The sequence below is a fragment of the Vidua chalybeata genome, chromosome 14 (genome assembly GCF_026979565.1).
Source record: "Vidua chalybeata isolate OUT-0048 chromosome 14, bVidCha1 merged haplotype, whole genome shotgun sequence".
Taxonomy (NCBI): domain Eukaryota; kingdom Metazoa; phylum Chordata; class Aves; order Passeriformes; family Viduidae; genus Vidua; species Vidua chalybeata.
The window spans coordinates 19,884,170-19,906,022 of record NC_071543.1 but is presented as its reverse complement, the minus strand read 5'-3'; the positions used below and the strand labels follow the sequence as shown (position 1 = coordinate 19,906,022).

Below are 21,853 nucleotides of genomic sequence, written 5' to 3'. Positions count from 1 at the left end.
TTCCTTTTAGTAGTCCTCTGGTAGTAAAGATAGAACAGCTTCCACATTTGGGAAATAATCTGTCTTGGTCCAAAAGTTTAAGAGTGTTTTTAGTATCTGCTTCTGCCTCCACCTCTATCGGATCTGCTTCCACCACGGCCACCACCTCTGGGCGCCCCGCGGCTTGAACTACTGTAAGAATCCCGAGGAGGTGGATAGCCCCTTTCCATGGATGGGGGAAGACCCCTGTCTTGTCTTCCAACACGATCACGGCCACTTGAGTAGACATCACTTCTGCTGCTTGAGTAACTTTCTCGGCTTCCATATCCATCTCGTGTGCTGCCGTAATCATCATAGCGACTGCTTCCACCATATGATGGCGGGGGCCCTCGAGCAGGTGGAGCACTACGTGAGTTACCTGCAGGGTCAATGGTCAGGTAATATGGCAACACCATAAGTTATATAAAACAATTTCAAATCTGAATTTACAGAATTGCTGTATTAAAATGTTTACTGCTACTCTTTTGATATGTATTGAGATGGTCTTAATATAATCTGCCACATTAATGGTATTTTAAGTGGGGATTGTGTATCAGGCAGTGTGAGTGGATTTAAAGATTCTGAAGGAATGAAGACGGTGTTTGTTTATTCAGGCAGGCTCTTTAACTGGGTATTCCAGTACAGCTTGTTATTTTAGAGAAGAAACTCAGCCATATTTTCCAGAGACAGGTGTCATTCTCAACTGTAGACTTTCCTTCTTTAGCTTATAGCTTATTAACAAGATGACCAAATGATAACCAACAACTGCACTTTCACTGTAGGGGAAAAAAAGTGTGCCACTTCCCCCTAAAACACAAGCAACCTAGTCAAAGTCAGATGTTATGACATCTGTACATTTATATGATCCTCAAAATGGATTCTTACCGTAACTCTCATATGAATCTCTGTAGGAGCCTCCACTTGGATGATCCGAGTAGTCTCTGTCACGTCCACCACCGTATCCATCACGATCACTATAGGAGGAAAGACTACTAAGACTTAGTACAAATCACTAACATCACAGCAAGTGTACAGTGACAGGGAGAAAACTCCAACAATAGGTACCTATATCCCCTGGAGGGGTATTCATCACGTGAACTCGAATGACCGTAATCACGATATGCGTAGTCTCGGGGAGGTGGTGCGTAGTCCCGGGTATCCCTGGAACTGGGATAATCTCTGCTTGAATAACTACGAAGAGCAAAAACTGAGATGTTAGCCATATGTCCTATCACAGAAGGTCTGGAATCAAGATCCTTCTCCAAACAAAAAACACTTCACTAAAATGAAACAGTAGAAGAATTTACCCGTCTTTAGTGCTATAGCCATCATCTCTTGGAGACATGTAGACGTCTCTCCGTGACGGCATTGGCTCTCTGCGTGGAGGACCACCGTAACCATCTCTTCCACGTGACACAGGAGCTTCAGAGAAACAGTCCATTTAAGTAGCATTTAGCCATGCAGAACATTCAAGGCAAGTGCTAGTAAATAGCTTAGAACAATTTAATAGTATCTCTGGAGCCTACATTTAGAACACTTTACATTTCTGCTTGTAGAGATTTAAAGCAGCACTAGAAGAAACATATTCAAATTGCACCAAATTGTTCCCAACAGCTACAAAATTATACTGGTATGAAAGGAACCAAAGGTTAGAGAAACAGTACACTATCCCACAGCAGACTGAATCAATGATTTGCACCAGTTCCTAAGGGAAGACTAAGGTGCTAGAGCTGACCAAGCAATTAATTTAGTCAGCAGTCCTTACCTCTTCCTCCCATGCTACTGCTACGCACTGGTCCTGAAGGTGCAGATCTTTTAGGTGGAGGGCCTCCACTTCGTGGAGGTGGACCCCTCTTCATGGGAAGTGGCCCCCGAGAAGATCCTAGAAGGAGAAGCCATGAACCAATTATTACTTCTGTGATACTTACCTGCATTTTCTTAAAGCCTGAACTACAACAACCTAAAGGTACCATTATTACCACTATATGATCAACAGTAAACCTCTAAAACTAGACCTCAAAGCCTTCTCTTGTCTTCTAGCCACTATTAAATGCTACTGGCAGGATTGAGAGCCAAACTTTCCACAGCCTAAATTCCTGTCAAGACCTATCTTTTAGAACTTATCTAAAAGCTACAGGGTGTGACACAAGGCAAAAGACAGCTGATACCTGTAATCAGTCACAGCTTCACAGCTTAAATTCTAAACAAGTTACTGTTCTCAGAAGACAAGAGCCACCTGGGAGGATGTACTAGAGAAGAGCCTACAGAGAGGGAACAGAGGTACTGCTACCAAGTCTGCAGAACCTACTATACAGACTCTTCAAGACAGAAGTTTCACTATTTTGGGGGGGGGGGGGGGGGGGGAGGTTCTGCATTACAGCTTTTACTGCTACACCTCAGGTACTGCTTGCTAGTTAAGTGAGTTTTGTTTTGATACTGAAAAGTCTGAATAAATAGCTGTGTCTTAATGAATATCCAGTATCAAGTAATATACTATCCTTACACTTAAAAAGCTTCAACTCAACAAAAAAAGGTTTAGCTGCCTTAACTCTCACTCTGATCTGGAAGGATCAGCCCTAAAATTTTCTCAGTTTAGACCTCTTGCTATTAAGAACGAAAGGCAGTTCCCTTTCCCTGGTGGTAGCGAATCACTTTTTCAACTTGAATACCAGAAAGCTTCCTTTCTCACGTGCAAGGCAGGAGTTCTGCTTTTCTTTCATAGGCAAAAGTCAAGTGGAGTGTTAGTTGTAGAAAGGAATCTTCACATCTGAAAGCCTTTTCTTAAGGTGTACTTGCCTAATCAAAAATTTGACTAAACTGCCGAGATCGTATTTCATCATTTTAATAAAGAACAAGGAGTGCACTATTCAGGTGTTTGACTTTTTTTTTTTCCAGTAGGATTATTGTCATCTTCCAATGGGATTGTCTTGTGTTGTCGAAGTGTATAATGAGAGAGGTCAATACATACCCAAGTGACTCCCTCTTGAAGGTGGTCCTCTCGCGCCACTTCCGCCTCTTGCGCCTCTAAGGCCCCTGGGAGGACCTCTGCTTCGGGGAGGGGGTGGCGGCCCACGCCTACCACCACTTTCAAAGGATGGCTTGGTTGCTTGTTCCACTTTAATTGCCTTCCCATCTAATGACTAAAGAAGAAGCTGCTTTACTTACTGCTCAGTCATGTTTGTATTTCTTAAATCAAGCCCCTCTTGCTTCACTATTTATAGGGCTTCCATTTTATAAGTTAGAGCAACTCTAGAACTGATTTCAGTCTTCAGTATTAGTCCCCAAGTACTCAGCAGCATGTTGGGCCTAATTTCAATTTCTACAGTACTTCATTCTTGTGGTATTGATGGCAAAAAAAAACCACAGAGCAGCATCAGAAAGGACTTTCAGTGAAAACACAAGTGTCCAATGATTACGGCAGCCCCACGTCATTTATTCTGTAAATGAAACATGATTTATGATCTACAATTTACTTTCAATTGCCACGTACTTTTGTACCAAACTAGGAGTGCACCTGTAGTTACAAGATTAAGCTGAAGGTAACTTAGCTTCAGTCGGGATTTCTGGCAATGGGGAGGCCGTTTAGCACATTTTCTTGACGTCCTGATAAAACGGTGATCACTGAAGTATTTAGAAGTTATTTCAGCATCTACACAGCAGACTGAGTATGACAATTCACCCCTTTTTTCTAGTGTTTCAAGCAGGGTTTTCAATCAAGGTGACTGTCATAATTTACTCTATTACTTGCTTTTCCACAGGGAAGGTGCTTTGTGGTTGGGGTATTTTTGTTTGTGGGTTCTGTTGTGTGGTTGTATTTTTTTTTTGTGGTATGAAAAAAGTAGAAGCTTTTGCTGGAATATAGATCTGCAATACCAGGAACTCTGCAGCCAACTAATATACCGCAAACATGAGCAGGTACTAACATGTTGAGTAATTCAACCTAGTTAATCAAATTTCTGTATGATCTTTAGACACCAAACGTTTGTATATTATCGCAGAATCAAGATCACAAGCTCTGCTAAAATTGGATTATTGCATGCCTATCCTGGTGAACATGGTTTATTTCCCTTTTTTAGCAGTTAAATATTTAACTCTGCCATGACAACTAATTAATTATCAGGGAGAAAGTGTAATTTATTGCACTTCTCTGCTGCAATAAATGAACACAAACATGACTGCTAGTAATGTCTCTAGCTACACTGCTAATAGTATTTTATTGAAGTACTGAATATTTTTTGTTTTCTGTCAAAATCTAGCTCTCTGAAAATTCACTGTAGTAGTGCATGTATTTTGCCATATCAGAGTTGTAGTCATTGCTTGAAAACCTGTGTACATACACAGGTTCAACTTGATCCATTGTGAGGGGAAAAAAGAAATACCAGCAAAATCATATTGCTCTTGACTTTGACTTAGTGCAATATTTTACTTATGGAAGGTTTCTCAAAAAGCCTTTCGGCATGACAAACTGAAACATCCATTCTAATGACTGGAACTTCTCAGTTCGCATCATATTGATTTGCCATCATAATTCATCTCTCAGTTTCATCCTTCTCAAGCAGGAACAGAGGGCTTGAAGCCTTAAGCTTTGCTATGGCCACTGCTGTCCTCCATTTCATGGCAGATTCTTGACAGCTTGTTTTAAATTTAGAAAGCAAACACCGTCCCCTTCTGCTAATATGGGTTCTGAAAACCTGGATGCTATGTTTAAGTTATTTCATTTCTGTTAGGTAGGAGGTACAGTTTTCCTTGTAATTTCTCCTCCTATTTTCTTCTGCCTTGCACTTAAGCATCTTACCTCGGCAAAAGATTTGTTTCTTTGCAGACTGATTTACAAAAGTAGTCTTAAAAAAGCCATAGGTCCAGAAAGACCGTCCACTAGGTACAAGAACATATTTTTTGCTAACCAGAAAATATTTGTCAAAGTTAGTCCTATTTCAAAGCAGAGGGGACATTTTATGGTTTCTTAGCTCAAAGAAAGGTCTTACCTCACCAAACATAAAAGTCACACAACCCATCTCAGAATAAGGACGTTTTTTCAATGAGCTCAAAGCACAAGCTGTCAACATGAACACTCATTAGTTTCTTTTTATAACCTTGATTCAGAGTGTTATAGAAGCATTTTTAATACGATATGAGCACCAGAAAGTGAAGTCACCCTGGTGCTAAAAAGCATGGAAATAATTTAAGCTACAAGTAATTTAGAATGGTAATAGTTTGGCAATCAAAGTCTCCTATGTGTGGAATGAATAATCTGTACAGATTTGTAAAGTGAGACAGGGAACTTTAACCAAACACAATTAGAGAACTGTCCTGCAAACTGTTCCACATTTCAACAGAAAAGATGAATGAAATTTGCATAATTTTGGGAGCGGGGCAAGAAATCGAGTATTTCAAATAAACTGTTACAATAACTTGCATGAAGGTCCTAGCACCGCACAGGGCTTTCCTCTTCAATGGATCACTTCACTGTTGATGCTGCAATGACTCCATTTCTCCACCTTCCTTGATGGCACATTAAGTGAGTTTCCTTTTGCCATATATATCCAAGAAATTAAGATCCATTTCTCAAGAGGCCAAGCTTCTGTACATTGCATCACTTCTTCCCCAAAGAACAGGAAGCACTTTCTGTCAATCAGACAACCTTCCGTAGTGCTGAGTACAGTTTATACTGTAGGGATTGTAGCATCTGCTTCCTCTAACACAGACCTGGCTTGGCAGGTCTACGCTGGAATTACATCTTTGGTTTATCCTGATCCTTTGCACAAGATCATATCCTCTCTTTATTTATCCATTTCATCTTTAAGGATGTAGAATCAGAAGGTCATGAGAACAGCCCACTGCACCAAACAACCATTACAGACTCGGGAGTATCCACATTGATGTCCAGGTAAGCATGTGCATTGTGTGGCATCAGGATGTAGACTTGACAGCCATGATTTAAGATTCTTCTTAAGGAAGGCTGATAAGCTGCTATAAAGTACTTCTACATTTCTTTTGCACTGCTCAGACACGACAGCATTGATTAAATCTAGAAGACAAAGTAACTGAAATAAGAAATCTCCATCCCAACTCTAAAATAATTATCTTGTGATCTCTTTCTGCAGGACAAACTTATCTTCAACAAGCAAGCTTTGACTAGTCTATGCTTGTCCCAGTAGTGAAATATAGTTGCTCACGAATTACCCCTCACCCAAATTGGTGCAAAACTGTGGCTATATTTACATAAACATTTGCAAACTAAAAAATCAAATGCAAATTCATTCTTGCAGAATCTATTGGAGTCAGCCTCTTCTACTGGCTACAACTTCTAATTCCTTTGGGATGACAGAATGAGCAGACAGGCAATGCAGAACTCTTCCCCCTGGCCAGACAGGTCACCTCAAGCCTTACAGACTGCTTGAACTGCAGTCTGCACAGTGCTTCTTGCTGCTGCTTCTCAAGTGCATTAAAATCTCGAGAACGCGCCAATCCATCTTTTCCAAACGGACAAAAAGACCTTCAAAGTCGTGATTAATGACCATTACCTCTTCTCACACCAGGCCTCAAACACTGCTCTTCCTCAAACCTTGAATGCATAGTCTTTTTGGAATACAACCAGTACATGTTGTCCAGAAGGCTTTCTGAAGATGAGAATGAGAGACCACCTCATGAATATTTTTCATATCCATGGTCAAAGCAAGTTGGACCAGAGGACATTCTAGGGCAAATCCCATCTGAGGAGGTTCTTTTCATACACTACTTGCTGTTCTAATTTCAAAGCAGATGAAAGTACTTCTAGATTTATAGCGAAGATAAACCCATGAGAATGATGATCCACAAGGCCATCCTTTCCAGCATTTCTTGCCAGTAATGGAGACTGTGCATTCCAGAACAAGTAGACATAACCTCAGCCACAAACATTGTCCAATTTAGCTACTTTACCAAGCAGTACTCTCCCAAATGTTTCCAATGCGACCAAACACAAGTCTCAACATTCAAGATATAGAACAGTTGCTGATTATTTTCAGAGGGATTTTGATTTGCAAGCTGCACTCCACAAACACGCAGATCAGTGACCGAATTCATTTCAGTCTGACAATTACCTATTGGTCCTTGAAATTACCTGATATGAGAGTTCAATGACCGTTTCAGAGAAAATGAATTATTTAAGCACGGCAGTAAGTCTTCAGAACTGTGGCAAACTAGACAGTGGAGAAATAAAATTCAATAAAAGGAGCACCTTGACAGATGTTTAGGCTGATATAGAAAGAACGTCATCTGAATTTGCCACTCTCTGCCTTGACAAAACTACTAGCTTGCTTAAAAGGGAAGGAAGTCTTCTAAGAGAGTAACCCTAATTGTGATAAGGTTCTCATGAAGCACCCAGAAACATGTACATGTAGTAGAAAACCCACTATCCTTCTATAACACATAGCCTGCTATAACACAAATACAAGAGGTTTTACTATTTGTGTTCAAGAACACCACATAAAGCTCATTTTCTTATTCCTAAAGTTGTTTTACTTACTGACTACAATAACTGACATTTTTCTTTCACTTCAACTTCTTAAACTAACAAGACAAATATATCAAAATCCCAAGTGTCAATTAATCACAATCACTCAATGTTTCTTCACTTTACTTGAATGGCATCTCAAGAGACACTGCTTACAAGGCCAGTGCAGTGTGACCTAAACACAATCATTCACATAAGGCACAGAAAACCAGAGTCTGCAATTCAAGTGACCTAAGATGGCTTTCACTACCTGAAGAGACAGCACCTCTATGAAGATAAGCAGTTACTCACCAAAAAATTGCCAACTTGCATCTACTTTTTCGAGCACATACCACAACAGAAAGATTACAGCAGCCTACAATTCTTTGACAAACTATCCTGTATTATCTTGAAACTTGTGCTGCAAAATCCTATATTTTAATTTTTAAAAACATTACATTTCTTATTACTCTTAAAGCTAGACCATTGCATTTTAGGGCGAAAATTAACAAATTCAGCTGCCGGCTAACTTCAAAGCCATTGCACATTAACTGGAAAAGATGCCCCTCACACAGACCAAGCAGATCAATGATGCAAGTCACAGATGTAGGAGATTATCCACAGAATACGAGATAGCTCATCAATGCTCCAACACTCAAGGGAAGTCACAGTCAACCCATGTTAAGGGAACAGTTACTAACGTTCAGGTAAGTCACTTCCCTGAAGTGTAATTGACACAGTATTGCATTCAAATACAATCAAAAAGGAAAATCAACCCAAAAATCATTATTGAAACATGCAAGAATGAAGACCTGATTGGTGAAAAACCCTCCATCACTGATTAAGGAACAATAAGAAAAGAGCATAGCTGATTGTCAGCCAGACTTCATTTTCTATTAGCAAATCCATGAACAGGAGAAACAGATTTCAGCTTCATGGAAACAGAGACATTTTGTCAAATTTAAAGTTACAACTTGTCTCCACGATCTCCTAATCCATTCTCTTTCCAACTTTTATTACCAGTTGATTTACCCCAAAGATTAACTGTCCTGGTCAGTAGCAGCTGCAACATATAAATGGTTTTAATTCCTACCTTTCCATTCATATCTCTGGCAGCATCTTTTGCATCTGCTGGACTCTCAAATGTGACGAACGCAAATCCTCTGGACTTGTTTGTTTCCCGATCTTTCATCAAAAGGACTGCAGAAACAAAGTCACATCAGCCTTCCCTGTAATTCCCTGTAAGGAACACTTAACCTTTATTTAACCTTTTAAGCTCAGAACTTCTTAGAGGACATCTAAGCGCTATCATTTCAGATGATCAACGCCAAAAAGTCATCACAGCTATGTTGTTGTTTGTTTTATACTATTACCATCCAAAGAAAAGTTCTCTTTACCTTCCACAATGCGTCCATATTTGCCGAATACAGCCTCAAGGGCTTTCTCATTAGTCTCTGTGTTCAGACCCCCAATGAACAGCTTCCCAGGACGATCTGCTTCAACCATTTTGATTCTGCAAATGACCTACTAAAAAGAATGAGGCCATTATTAACAAAACATCAGACTGCAATAGAGACTTCATGGTATATAAATGACTTCTGTCCTCAAATGTACAAGCAAATTTTCTTTAGAAAGATATTAGATAAGAAATATGAGGTATAAAAAAAAATTAAGTAATTATAATTTTTTGTAGTGGAAGCAACTGGCAGTAGTATTAACAGTTACTTCTTCACATTCTGTAGTGTGCTTAGAAGATATTAAATAGAGCTTTGAATAGTGGAACAAAGCACTGTTAAAATGAAGCAATATTGGTGAATGCAAAAACTCTTCCAGAAGTGCTGTTCCTTTTGTCCTTTGCGTGGCAATCCTAACACACGTTTCCTTTAAATCCTGGACGTTTCAAGTAATTTACTTAATATGTCAAAGCAATACAAAATTGCTCTTCAAAGCATCTTAGGTCAGTGTTTTTAAATTAAGTTCATTCTTTGTATCATTTAAAGTACATGGAGCCTATGCTGAAGTCCTGACCCACACAACATGTGAGACTGAACAGACACCAGACCACCACTGCAGTTCTACACAGCAATGTCACAGCTACAGCCGCGGGGGCGGGAGACCTTAAAAAGAAAAAAGCCCAAGAGCCGAAGACAAAGCCAAACCCCCCGTGCCTGGCAGGCCGCCCGGCGCCTGCGGACAAGCGCTGCCCGCGTGTCTCCAGCGCGATGGCGGGAAGGCCCGCGCCAGCTCCGGCACACGCGGGAGCGCGGACAAAGCACCCCGAAGGAGCCGCGGCGGGGCCGGGCCGGGCCGCACGGGGCCCGGTCTCAGCTGCGCTCCAGGCACGGTGAGCGGAGGGGGGGGCCTCGGACCCTCCGCGGGCTCAGGCACCGCCACAAAATGGCGGCCACCTCTGGCAGCGGCTCCGCTCCGTCCCCGTGCCCGGCGGCCTCCTCGGCGCTCACCTACCGCGCGGTTCAACCCCGTCCGGACACATCGGCGCGGCGCTCTCGCCATTCCCCCTTCGCCCTCCCCCGGGATGCTGAAGAACCCCCGCACATAAAATGGCGGACACCGCGCCTGACACCGCAAGGACCCTCCTCGCCCCACCGCAACGGCGCGGGTCCCGGCGTCCTAACCGGCGCCGGGCAGGGAGGGATTGCGGGCCGGGCCCAGCTCCGCCGTGCCTCCGCGCCGCCGTGAGCGGCGCGCCACGCGGCCCCCACCCCGCGGACCCCCGCAGCGCCCCGCGGTGCCGCCCGCAGAGCCCTAGCCCGCAACAGCGCTCACCTCCGCCCGCGCCGATCTGCAACTGCGCAATGGGGGTGAACAAAGGCGCTGCGGGCCTTTATAGCGTTACGTCACCCGCCGGACGGAGCCCCGGATGCGGCGGCGGCAGCAGCGCCGAGCCCGGTAGGGGGCGGCCGCGGCCGGTGCGAAGCTCCCGCCGTGGCCGAGGGACAGCGGGGCCCGGAGGGGACGGCGCCACAGGGGCCGGAGATTCCCGTCCTGCCAGGAGCGGGGCGCGGGCCGGGGACCGCGAGCGGCGGGAGAACAGCGGGAGTGGGCCGTGGGAAAGGAGGGGTAGAGCTTTGTTTGCCGGCTGCGACTCCTCCCGAAGGATTGAGGCCCCATGTGTAGTGCTGCGTCCAGTTCTGGACTCCTCAGCACGAGAAAGGAGCTACTAGAGACAGTAATCATCACAAAGATGATTAGATGTCTGGAGCATCTCTCTTACGAGGAGACATATAGAAGCTGGGGCTGTTCAGTCTAGAGAAGAGGAGAGGGGATCTCACTAATGCATATAAGTATCCCAAAGCCAGGTGCCAAGGGGATGGTGCCAGAGTCTTTTCAGTGGTGCCCAGTAACAGGACGAGGAGCAATGGTCATAAATTAAAATACTAGAAGTTCCACCTCAACATGAGAAAGAACTTTGCATTGAGGGTAGCACAACCCTGGAACAGCTGCCCAGTGAGGTCATGGAGTCTCCCTCTATGGAGACATTCCTGTGTCACCTGCTCCAGGTGACCCTCCCTTATCAGGAGGATTGGACTGGATGATCTCCCAGAGGTCCCTTCCAATGCTAACTGATTTTTTGAAGCAGCAGATCACTTCTTTGGAAGGAAAATCACAGTAGTATCAGTTTAACTTTGGAGTTTGTGCAGGAGCTTAACCCAGTTTGCTAAAGCAGCCTTAAAAGCATTTTTAATTAGTTTGATTAGTAGATGTGCATGGCAGCACCCCTTCCTTGGAGAATAACAGCAAACTAAAACAAGTATGGTTGAAAATTGAAATGTGTTGTTGATGGCACAAAGTTTTGCCATTTTTTGTTCAACTCACTCAATTTGTTAATTATTTGTACTCAAAGTTCAACTGTGATTTTCTTTGGCTGGCTAAACCTGATAATGGAAAAGTTAGGAGGAAATCTGGTCATGCAAAATTGGCTAAACTTTCATTATTTGAACCTGTAGATTACCTAAATTTATATTAATCAGTTATCAAGACCTATTTTCTTAGTGCCACCCAGTCTAACCACTTTTAAGTTCTCCCTTGCAGTTCTTGCTTGTAGTTCTCCAGACCTTCATTTCTGGGAGATGCCACAGAGTCTGCGGACTCTTAAGGGCACTGCCCAGTGCTGTTACAGTTGTACAGCTGCATAATTGCTACATTCTGATAAGAGAACAGCAGACTCTCCTTATCTTCAGTTTTTCAGTCTGTCAGATACTGATATTCAGCTGCTGTTTGTGCTATGGGAAGCAGAAGGCAGCATTGCCTCAGAGTAGCTCATAGATGTGTTAAGAACACAAAGGAGGGAAGCTCTCAAACACTACTCTAAACTCCAGTATGTACTTGAAGATATCACCTAACCAGTGTGGATGCTCAGAGTTTCTGGATGCTGTTACTGTGAAGGGGAAAAGGGAAAGATGACCTTTATAAGGAGTTGGTGTGGCACTGCCTGTGATACCAATGCAGTTGCCAAAGAATGGCATTATCAGATATCATCCAATTATCATTGAAAAGCTTCAAATTCTAGTTTCAATACAAAAGAATTTAAACTTCAGAGCCTCTCTGGGATGGATAGTGAAAACTAAAGCAAATTGTTAGTCCTGTAAGAAGTATGCTAAAAATGGCCTCCATCAGGGTAGGGCCCCTGTGCTTCTCTGATCCATGGTGTATTTACTGACTGCCACACAACTGGAAAAATAAGCAAATGCAAACAAAAGCCTGTTTTTCTGTCTCTTCTGATTACAAGAGTAAAATATTTAATAGATAACTCCAGGCTTCATTTTAGTAACACTTTGTTAACAGTACTGAACATGTAGTTAGGCAGGATTAGCATGAACATAATGACATTTGAAACAGCATTTGAACATAAATACTGTAATTGTATCAGGAAAGCCCATTCTAAAATTTCTTCTGTCTGTTGTTCTAAAAGGTATCTTCATGAGGCTTCTCATCAAAACTTAATTGCATCTTCATTGCAAACTGGATCAGTATTTACAGTCTCTCACTACACAGTGTATGTATGGTCTTGCTCCAAATTCAGTCAGATCTTTTCCTAGAGGATTAAAGGATATATAATTCTTTAATTCTTCAAATTCTCTTATCTTCTCTCCTCTTTTTTTGAATTTTGAATTTTTGAAGAAAAACTACAGAAATCATCAGGGAACAAACTGCAGTCTGAATTGAAATTAATTTCTCTTCAGTAAGAAGTTCAAGGCTGAAGAGCTATGACATTTTCTTCTGCATATGACCTTTCAACTTTGACTTTTCTGATAGGAAAATAGGTATTAATATAACATACTGGACCCTATGGAATATGAGACAGACTTGGATGGGACAGTTGGGGAAACAGAGACCAGGAAAACTTCACCAACCTTTACACAGAAGAGAATTACTCCCTAACTAGCACAGATAACTTGCCCTTGCATTATCACATTTTTGAGAGTAGAAGAAAAGCAATTAAGTATGTTACTTACAAACCCACATACATATAAGGTGATCTCTTTCTACCTTTTCATTGATAACCCTAAAATTGAGCCTAGTAGATGGGAGAGGTAGACAACATTTCATGAGGGTAATATTTTATTTTTGTGATAGCTTTCAACTAAAATGTCACTCTCTTAAATAAATCCCTGGATGTTTTACAATGTTGCTGAATTTACACTGCCAACTTGTTCATGCAAAGTGTTTTGGATTTCCTCTGTACCATGCTGCATATTTTCATCAAACATATTATTGGCCTTTTACCAAGTTCATCATGCTTTGGTTTTAAACTGGATAAAGAGTTTAGGAGAGCTGAGGGATGGGGACTAATGAATACATAATCTGATCACAAAAGATTCATTCAGAATTAATATAAAATGGAATGTAATTCACTCTAGATATGCAATCAAAAACTGATAACTGAAAAATCAGCTTAACAGTTTTAATAACAAGGAGCAATTTTCTAGGCACTGTCAGTTAATAGGTGTTTATAGAAATTCAGGAATTTTCCTCTGTAAAACTCAGACTAGAATAGATGAGAACAGCACAAAATAACTGTTTCTGGCATGGACTTTGTCAACCATTTCTAAACTGTAACTCCTTAATGAGCTTCTCCCAAATCACCTATTTGGGATCTCATTGTGGTTCCTTTCAGTTTAGCAATACAAGGTGGATCATAGGTCCCTAAGACATAGCTGGAACTGCCTGAAATGACAACTCTAATTTCCAGGCTCAGCTGAAAAGACATGAGAATTCCTGTGCAGCCCCTTACTCTTTTTCCTTTTGCCTGTTGCTGTTCTATGGTAAGAGCAATTCACTACAGATTGATGAATTGGTTAAAATTATTGGACATGGATGTTTTGGAAGGCAATAAAAATACAATCTCACTGTCCGGAAGCGTGAGTGGCAACAGCTTGCCAAAATGGGAAATACAGCGAGAGGTGTTTACTACTCAGTATTTACAGCAATGCCTTTAGCACAGTGTCTCAGACAGCTGTGAGTACCCATCTTGCCATGGTAGCACAAAGCTTGCAGCCATCACTTGCACTTACCCTGCTCCTCAGACAGGTTTTGCAGCTGTCCCAGAGCACTGCTCCTGCCATCGCCACCTGAACAGCTGACTCTGGAGCTTGGCATCATGTTTGTGGCACTACTGTGACTGTGTTGTACCAAGAGGCTGCAAACATCACAGGCTACATAAAAAAAACCCACCAAATATAATTCCAGATTGCTATATGAAAACTTGGATTTCCACCCCTAATTTCTGAGCTGGTAATATCTGTTTTAAGCCTTTCCCACTCACTCTCTACAACTCCTTGAAAGGAGGATGTAGCCAGGTTGGAGAAGGTCTGACTGCTCTCAGGTAACAAGTGACAGGATGAGAGGACATAGACTCAAGTACAGGAGGAAGTTTGGACATTAGGAGGAATTTCTTCACAAAAAGGGTACTTAGACATTTTGGCTGCTCAGGGAGGTGGTGGAATCACTGTCCCTGGAGGTGTTCAAGGAAAGACTGGACGTAGCACCCAGTGCCGTGGTCTGCTTGACGTGGTGGTATTCAGTCCTGTGTTAAACTCGATGAGGTATTTTCCAACCTAATTGATTCTGCGCTTTTTGCTGGGGGCTAAAACCTGAAAAGAGATTCTGGTACCATGGAATCCTAGAATGGTTTGGGTTGGAAGGGACGTTCAAAACCACCTGATTTCACTACCCCCACCCCACTCGCTATGGGCAGGGACACCTTCCCCTCGACCAGAATGCTCCAAGCCCCGTTCAATCTGGCCTTGAACACTTCCAGCAATAGGGCATCCACAGCTTCTTTCTGCAACCTACGCCAGGACCGCACAGCCACCCTCTCAGGGAAGAACTTCTCCCCAGTATCCCATACAACCTCGCCCTCTGGCAGTGGAAGCCGCTCCCCCTTGTCCAGTCGCCTCCCATTCTTCAGCGTGCCCTCCCCCAAGATGGCACCCGGCGCTTCCCCCCGTTCACTGCGCAGCCGCTGTGGCCCCGACCCGGCCGTGACGCGGCCGCCCCCACCTCCGACTGTGCTCGGGCCGCCTCCGCAAGGCGCTGCCCGGGGCGCTCGGGGCTGCAGCTGCGCCTCATGGTGCCTTTGCCCGTCCAGGCTGCAAGATGGGGCTGCTAGTTGCCGCACTCTTGCTGGTGGCGCCTCTCGGCGCCGCCTTCTACCTGCCCGGATTGGCGCCTGTCAGCTTCTGTGAGGAGAGCGAGGAGACCGAGAGCTGCAAGGTGAGCGCCCGCACGGGCGGGCCCAACGCGGGCCGTCCCCTCGCTCAGCCCCCGCGGGGCTCCCGCGGCGAGGGGACTCCGCGGGGTGTTCCCAATTCCGCTGCTCAGAGGTGTTCTCCCGCGGGCGGCAGCCTTTGCTCCAGGAAGACAGGCACCCCTAGCTGATATTCCCTTTTCCCGCTGAACTTTACAGCCAGCGCTGGGAGGACCCGTAGCTCCTTGTTCCTGGCGTGGCCGGGGCCTGTCAGCAGCCAAGGGTAACTCCACCGTGGGGTAGCAGCATTTGCTAGTTAGCCACGCGTTTTGTACCAGCCACACGTTTGTTTCTGAAAGTCCGTATTTTCATGCTTTTTCTCCTCCTTTCCTATTTCAGTCACTAATTGAGCTTTTCGTGAACCGGCTGGACTCTGTTGAATCAGTTCTGCCATACGAATATGATGCGTAAGTACATCCCAACCATTTCCTAGGAGTGTTTGGAAAGGCGCTTTTCTGTTACTGTAAGGGTGTCAGTATTTTGGCTGTAGGGGTGGAAGAGCGAATCCGGTGCTCAGTGGCAGGAATGAAGTACAAGAGGGTGGGAAGGATGAAGGCCCCACCTGTGCCACCTGACTGTCCTCGGTTATTGTTTAAAAAAAGGCTGCAGGGTTTCTTATGGGTGCATTTTTTTGAGCTGAGTACAAGATTTAGTATTGACTGTTTGATATATTTGAAAGTTCTTTCTGTTAGGCAAATCTAGGAATAAAATGTTTTGAGTTCCTTTTTTTTTTCCTGATAATTGAAAGAAACTTGGAGACTAGTCTCTGTTAACTTTCCTTTTTTTTTTTTTTTTTTTTTTTTTTTTTTTTTTTTTTTTTGCCAAAGCTCTGTAGCTAATTCTTTGTTTGTTGGTTTTGGTTTTGTTTACTTTGATATGAAAACTTCTGTCTGCTTTTGCAGATAGAAGGTAGGCCTACAAAGCAATGATAAACAATACAATTTGCAGTCTTGCTGTTGGGCACAGAAAAGAAAACTTGCAGGTGTTTTAGTTCTTTCCCTGAGCAGTGCAGCAGTAGAAATAAGACCAAAGACTAGCTAAGAAATCCCCCATCTCTATTTCCATTAAACTTTATGGAAGCCAGTGAATTTAGGACCATTGATTGAGGAAAAGTACTTATGTACCAAAGATAAGTATGGGTTTGTTTGTTGTTATGTTGGGTTTTTTTTAACATAACCTGCTGCTACCTGTGTTTAATTAAAAGCCAGAATGGTTACATTCTCCCGTATTCAGCAGTTTCAAGCTGTATGTAGCTGAAAAGAATTGGTGAATGGTGTTTGACAGTGTGGCACTGTAAGACTAAAAGCACTTTCCTTTTTTGAAATGTGTTTCGTGTTAAATGCTATTTGTAAATATTCCTTTAAGAAACGAGTGTAGTTTTTCAGAATTTTTTTTTCAGGAGAAATGAAAAATCTGTAGCACAGTGCCTTTTTTTTTTCCCCCACAAAATGAAACATTCTACTGTTTGTTTAAATTGCCATTTAAAAAGGGTGGGTGAACTAGCCATCGTGCATTTTGTTAAAGATATGCTGGAATATGTATTGGTTGAAATGCCAGCTTTCTTTGCAAAGGCTCTCAGATTTTTAACTTCTGGTGTCTAAAGTGTTAAAAACATCATGAAAACTGCTAAGGACATAATTTAAGAATTTGTTTTAGGTTGGTATTTACAATTACATGTCAATTAAAAGGGAACCTTTGCTATTTTTTTGCAGTTTTGACTTCTGTCAAGATAAGGAAGAGAAAAGACCATCAGAAAATCTTGGACAAGTGCTCTTTGGAGAGAGAATAGCATCGTCTCCATATAAGGTTATTTTATCACTTGAAGTTGATCCTGTTTAAATTTGATAGCCTTTGTTCTGATAGCCGTAGGCATAGCTGAAGATTTGATGACTGGGTGATTATTTTTGTTTATATTTTTAATATAACCACTATGGAGTTGGTGTAATAAAACCCAATAAAACTCCTCCCAACCCAAAGGCATCTTAGGTTGGCTAATTACAGTTAGGAAACTGAGCCAGTGATCACCCTTCTTGCCTGTTGCTCTGTAGTAGAGAAGTCCAGAAACTATATCTTAGGTAGTTATTTAATAGCTGGATGTAAGGTGTGCTAGATGTTGTGAAATAATTGGTTTATTAAAACATTGGAGACTAAAAAGTGATAGTTCAGGAACTGTTTCATATACTTGGTTGTAGTATTGGGCAACTTCCAGAGTGGGAAGGGGAAATGAGGTTATGGCTCACTTGCAGCTTTTCTCTGCTTGTACGTACTTATTATCTGTTGTCTGAAACCAAATTTTTCAGTGTTGATGCATATCACTTGGAACCTTCTGTAAAATAAATGTTTGGAAATATTTTGTGGATTGGGTATGTGGTATTTTTCTGTATCATGCCCTGCATTAGCAATGACCAAATGTAGCATATCTAAAAAGCTGTGCCATCAACTTCGGACAGTTATTAGCAGTGGAGGAGCTGTGGTGAAACTGTGGCTCTTGGTGTTTGAGAGCTGTATGGTGTTCAAATGCAGTTTCCTGACTTGGATTTGCCAGTGAAACTGAAGACTGTGCTATGTGTGTATGATGGTTGCTAGATAATCCAAATCCCTGTGAGAAAAAGAGGCAGCTGTTTCTGACTCTGCTGCTGCTCAGGACCTGATCACATCTTTTCATTAGTCTGTTAAGTAGGTGATGCCCCCTCCCTTACATGAACTGCTCCTAGAAATCTCCTTGATTCTCTGAGCTAATGTAATTTTAAGTCTTATGACTAGTGGTCACAAGAAGCTTTTAAACATGTAGCATGGTGGATCATTTGGACTGGATATGTATTGAATAGATTAATTGTTATAACAACTGTTTGAAATGGCTGTACACAACAGTAATCAGAAAGTGCTGTTCCTGGTTAGCATTTGGGCCTTGATAATATTAGAATTTTCAGTCATGCTTTAAGCTCACTAACAGGTAAATATTAACTGGGTTAGAAGTTGGCGATGCACATTTGAGTGTGTGTTAGGTGATGTCTGTGCTTGAAGCTTGGATGTTGTGCAACTTGTGCTTTTGGCAGCCATATCTAACTTGGTTGTCATGGGAAAAACCAGCTAAAGTTAACATGAAACATTCAAGAATGGTGTAGTGAAAGTCTGTTTTAGACCATGATGAAATTATCAAAATAAAACAAACTGGTAAAAGAAAAAGCAATACCTTTTCTACTAATTTTAAATTTTAAATCCTAAGGGTTTATCCTTCTGAAACTTACAGTAATGAGCTAAAGTAGCTAAAAAAAAAACCTTCCCTACTTTACCTGAAAAAAACCCAAAATGCTAAAAGATCTTTGAAGCAAAATAGAAGTGACTTTTTTTTTTGTATGCTTTTTTTAACAGTTCACTTTTAAAAAGCAAGAAACTTGCAAGAAGGTTTGTACAAGATCATATGACCCAGGAAACAGTGCTGATAAAAGCAAACTGGCTTTTTTGAAGAAAGGAATGCAATTGAATTATCAGCATCACTGGTAAGCCAAGACATATGCTTGAGGTTGGTTTTTTTTTTTTTTTTTTTTTGCTTTTGTACATTTGTTATCTATGTTTTAAGTGGTTGCTTTTTTCCTTTTGTGTGATAGTTGTCTCTCTACTGTGCATCTTGTAGGCACTACTGAAAAGTGTGTGCATTACATGAATGTGAAATGTCACTGTGAAGTGAGGTGCACCCCTTTCTGAGGACGTGTTCTTTGATGATTTCTGTCTAGGATTATCGATAACATGCCTGTAACGTGGTGTTATGATGTGGAAGATGGACAAAAATACTGTAATCCAGGATTTCCAATAGGATGTTTTGTTACTCCAGATGGTAGAGTTAAAGATGCTTGTGTTATAAATGTAAGTGGTGGAACTTTTTTGTTAGTATAGGGTGGTTTCATTTGTGGTTTTACTTTCAAGCTTTCTTTTCCTGAGAAAGAACATGTTTGTAAACATATGTTTGTAAACATGCTTAATGTTCAGATTGTGGGCACTGACAGAGCTGGATGCTGCTTGCGTGTGCAGTGACTCACTGATACAGTTTTCCAAATAAAATGTTCTTACAGGTCTTTGACTAATAGCTTTTATAAAGCTATAAAATAATGGTGTGGGTGTTTAAAAGCCTTTAAAATTTGAGGTTTTATTCTGAAATTTCATGTGTATCCATCCTAGTACCTACTCATTTTTTGTCTATGTCATGTTCATGTGCAAGATATTCTTTTATCAGTATCAGATAGAAGCTTTCTAGTGAAGTCCTAGAAATGAGCTCTGGGTTCTAGTTGCAAAAGTCATGTCTAGCACAGTTTATAAGTTAAATGTGTCAGGGTTTTCCCAGGTGGCTGAAGGATAACAAACATAACTGTGACAGGGAAAATTATGTTGACAGTTGGAAATGTGTCAGTCATCCTGGGAGTTCCATTGTGAACTAATACAATTACAGATAATAGTGATAGTTTTATCCCTCCTGGGTGAGGGACAGCACTTCTCTTGGTGAGGAGAGAGCTTTCCATGACTCTGCTCTACCACTTGACCTGCTGCTTGCATGCAGTGCAGTCAGTTCAATTGTATGCAGCAGGTCTGATGCTTCTTTGAGGTGTTGCATTTATCATGCACATTCAGTTTACTCTGTCTACAGTGACCTTCCAACTCAGTTACTCCTCAGGCTCTTGAAAGTGGTCTTTTAAACAGGTGTATTAATGTTGAAGTGTTTCCCTTTGTTGCTCCTTCATACAATGCCAGTCTCATGATAAAGTTCTTGACTTTTTGCGCCCTCTCCTGTTGGAGAAGTTGCTCAGTCTCCTGATCATGTTTTGTAGTCAGAGTTTAACAAGAAGAACACTTTCTACCTCTTCAACCACGTTGACATAACAATCATGTACCACAGCGGGAAGGAAGAAAACTGGCCTGGTGCAAGACTGGTGATGGCAAGACTGAGACCACAAAGGTAATTGTGCATTAAAGCATCAGGTTCTGGTACTCTGGAGTCCTAACAGCAGTTCCAGAGAGAGCAGTTCCTTAGAGATGTTATTGGAGTTAATAGATTCTGAGGAACTTGTTGTTCTGACTTCTGGTAAAGGTTTCAGTGTGCTGGTTTATGTCTGGAGCTGTTTACAAGGACAGTTCCACAACTGTTAATATCATTTAACTTTGCTTTTAAAGTGTTTCCCAAAGTCCCTTGTGATGGAAAAGCTGCTTATGCAGACTTTTAGAACCTGACCCAAACAACAGAGCCTTTTTCATGTTTTGGTTGATTTGTATCTGGGTGTGCATGTTTTCAGATACACTGAGAAACATCCTTTCCCTGAGTAACAGTTTCCCATGTCAGATCTGTTACCTGTCCCAAATGTACTTTGGATGAATGTACAGGTGTACTTTTTCTTGTGTAAGTTTGTTTACAGAGGTGTAGTTGAAATACTATGTTAACACTGCTATTCAGAACTGCAGATGACAGCAACTAATTTCCTAAGAAGACTAACTGATTTTCTCAAACAGTAGCTGTTTAGTTTTTGCATTGACCAGAGTGGAGGTGCAATAACTCAGAGGTCAGGAGAACACTGGAGCAATTACTTTGGCCTCTGGTCAATCTGTTTGTACACAGTTTGTATTTATCTGTATTTGAAAACTGCAGCCCAATTATAAAATTTCAAAGTAGGTGGTTTTTTTTATAGCTAAACTTTTCCCACCTTCCTGTAGAAGTTAAGTAAGTTAATAAATTACACTACTACAGTTTCTGAAGTCATACAGACAGACTTGGTACAGCATAACTTGATTGTTCTTGGTTTTTCTCTTGCAAAGGTACAGTGTTTTTTTAGTGAATTATACTTGCTATGCAAGTTTATTCCTTCCATGAGTGCCAGGAAGATTCTACCAATCGTATTAATTTTTTCACAAATCCTTTATCAGTAGCATCCTGAATGGCTGAAAAATGAAAATTTGCCTTTTCCCTGGCAGTGCAGACCATGAGGGGGCTGTTAGGTTGCACATAACCTTAATTTTGTCATTCTCTGACCAGGTGCTTTGCTTCAACCTTGAAGCTCTCCTGATGGGGAGTATTTGTGGTTGGAGTACAATGCTAAATGATTTTAAAGAAAATGTAAGTTTTAAAAAATGTTATTTAACTTCTTTTCCCCATTAGCTACAAGCACACGGATGAGAACAACTTAAGCTGTGAAGGCCCACCTATGGAGATTCCTGGAGAATTCACCAATAAACTGAATTTGGTTTACACCTACTCAGTGACATTTGAAGTAAGTATTAAATCTGTTACATGAATACGTAATTCCACAAAAGAATGAAATCAGAGCAATTGGATAACTTGCTAATTGCCGTAACTGGATTACAGCAGTGTAAATTCTGTAAGGATGGTCTTGTGAAGTATTTTTCTGAAAATTTTAACAGGTTTTTTGTTCCTGTAACTTAAGTGACGCTATGAAAATATAAATGAAGGCCTTTTATTCCCCCCCGTATTTTATTACTAATAGAAAATTAGCAGACTGAATAACTGGAAGAGTTGTCTTTCTTGAGGTAAACTCTGCTTTCAGATTTCAGTCAGGCTGCTGAGAGTCTTTAACATAAGTTAAAGAACA

General features: G+C 41.7%; 2 protein-coding genes, 1 long non-coding RNA gene and 1 other non-coding gene across 8 annotated transcripts in view; 1 reads left to right on the top strand and 3 right to left on the bottom strand.

Moving 5' to 3' along the window:
• Positions 1-10,348, bottom strand: RBMX (RNA binding motif protein X-linked). Of its 5 annotated transcripts, none has more exons than XM_053955475.1 (9): positions 10,280-10,348; positions 8,890-9,019; positions 8,586-8,692; positions 2,987-3,158; positions 1,784-1,900; positions 1,326-1,440; positions 1,084-1,209; positions 904-1,007; positions 1-397 (listed from the first exon to the last, which is right to left on the bottom strand). In XM_053955475.1, the coding sequence occupies exons 2-9, from the start codon at positions 8,996-8,998 to the stop codon at positions 90-92; spliced, it is 1,158 nt and encodes a 385-aa protein (XP_053811450.1). In that variant the 5' UTR covers positions 8,999-9,019; positions 10,280-10,348; the 3' UTR covers positions 1-89. The 5 variants fall into 5 exon arrangements, with proteins under 5 accessions (XP_053811450.1, XP_053811451.1, XP_053811449.1 ...); XM_053955476.1 differs by having other exon boundaries at positions 8,890-9,016; positions 10,280-10,328; XM_053955474.1 differs by lacking the exon at positions 10,280-10,348 and adding an exon at positions 9,959-9,982 and having other exon boundaries at positions 904-992; positions 8,890-9,016.
• On the bottom strand, positions 8,766-8,837 carry LOC128795453 (small nucleolar RNA SNORD61). Its single transcript, XR_008433556.1, has one exon. It is a non-coding gene; the product is annotated as a small nucleolar RNA SNORD61 (small nucleolar RNA).
• A 1,661-nt stretch (positions 10,349-12,009) lies between the features above and the next one.
• LOC128795140 (uncharacterized) lies at positions 12,010-14,953 on the bottom strand. The gene is made up of 3 exons (XR_008433418.1): positions 14,868-14,953; positions 14,029-14,169; positions 12,010-12,548 (listed from the first exon to the last, which is right to left on the bottom strand). It is a non-coding gene; the product is annotated as an uncharacterized LOC128795140 (long non-coding RNA).
• Positions 14,954-15,016: 63 nt separating this feature from the next.
• LOC128795139 (transmembrane 9 superfamily member 2-like) overlaps positions 15,017-21,853 on the top strand; it is a 28,201-nt gene continuing 21,364 nt past the window's right edge. Inside the window, exons 1-7 of the mRNA XM_053955675.1 lie at positions 15,017-15,229; positions 15,603-15,670; positions 16,976-17,069; positions 18,636-18,763; positions 18,998-19,127; positions 20,084-20,211; positions 21,403-21,514. Coding sequence (XP_053811650.1) covers positions 15,113-15,229; positions 15,603-15,670; positions 16,976-17,069; positions 18,636-18,763; positions 18,998-19,127; positions 20,084-20,211; positions 21,403-21,514 — 777 coding nt within the window. The 5' untranslated portion in view covers positions 15,017-15,112. The remainder of the gene's footprint in view (positions 15,230-15,602; positions 15,671-16,975; positions 17,070-18,635; positions 18,764-18,997; positions 19,128-20,083; positions 20,212-21,402; positions 21,515-21,853) is intronic.

What these genes read in the sequence shown, in the direction of transcription:
- RBMX (XM_053955475.1), bottom strand. Translation starts at nt 8,998, where the DNA reads ATGGTTGAAGCAGATCGTCCTGGGAAGCTGTTCATTGGGGGTCTGAAC. An exon ending in CCAGAGATATGAATGGAAAG is followed by an intron (nt 3,159 to 8,585) that starts GTAGGAATTAAA and finishes CTTCTTCTTTAG; the next exon opens with TCATTAGATGGGAAGGCAAT. An exon ending in CAGTAGCATGGGAGGAAGAG is followed by an intron (nt 1,441 to 1,783) that starts GTAAGGACTGCT and finishes GTTTCTCTGAAG; the next exon opens with CTCCTGTGTCACGTGGAAGA.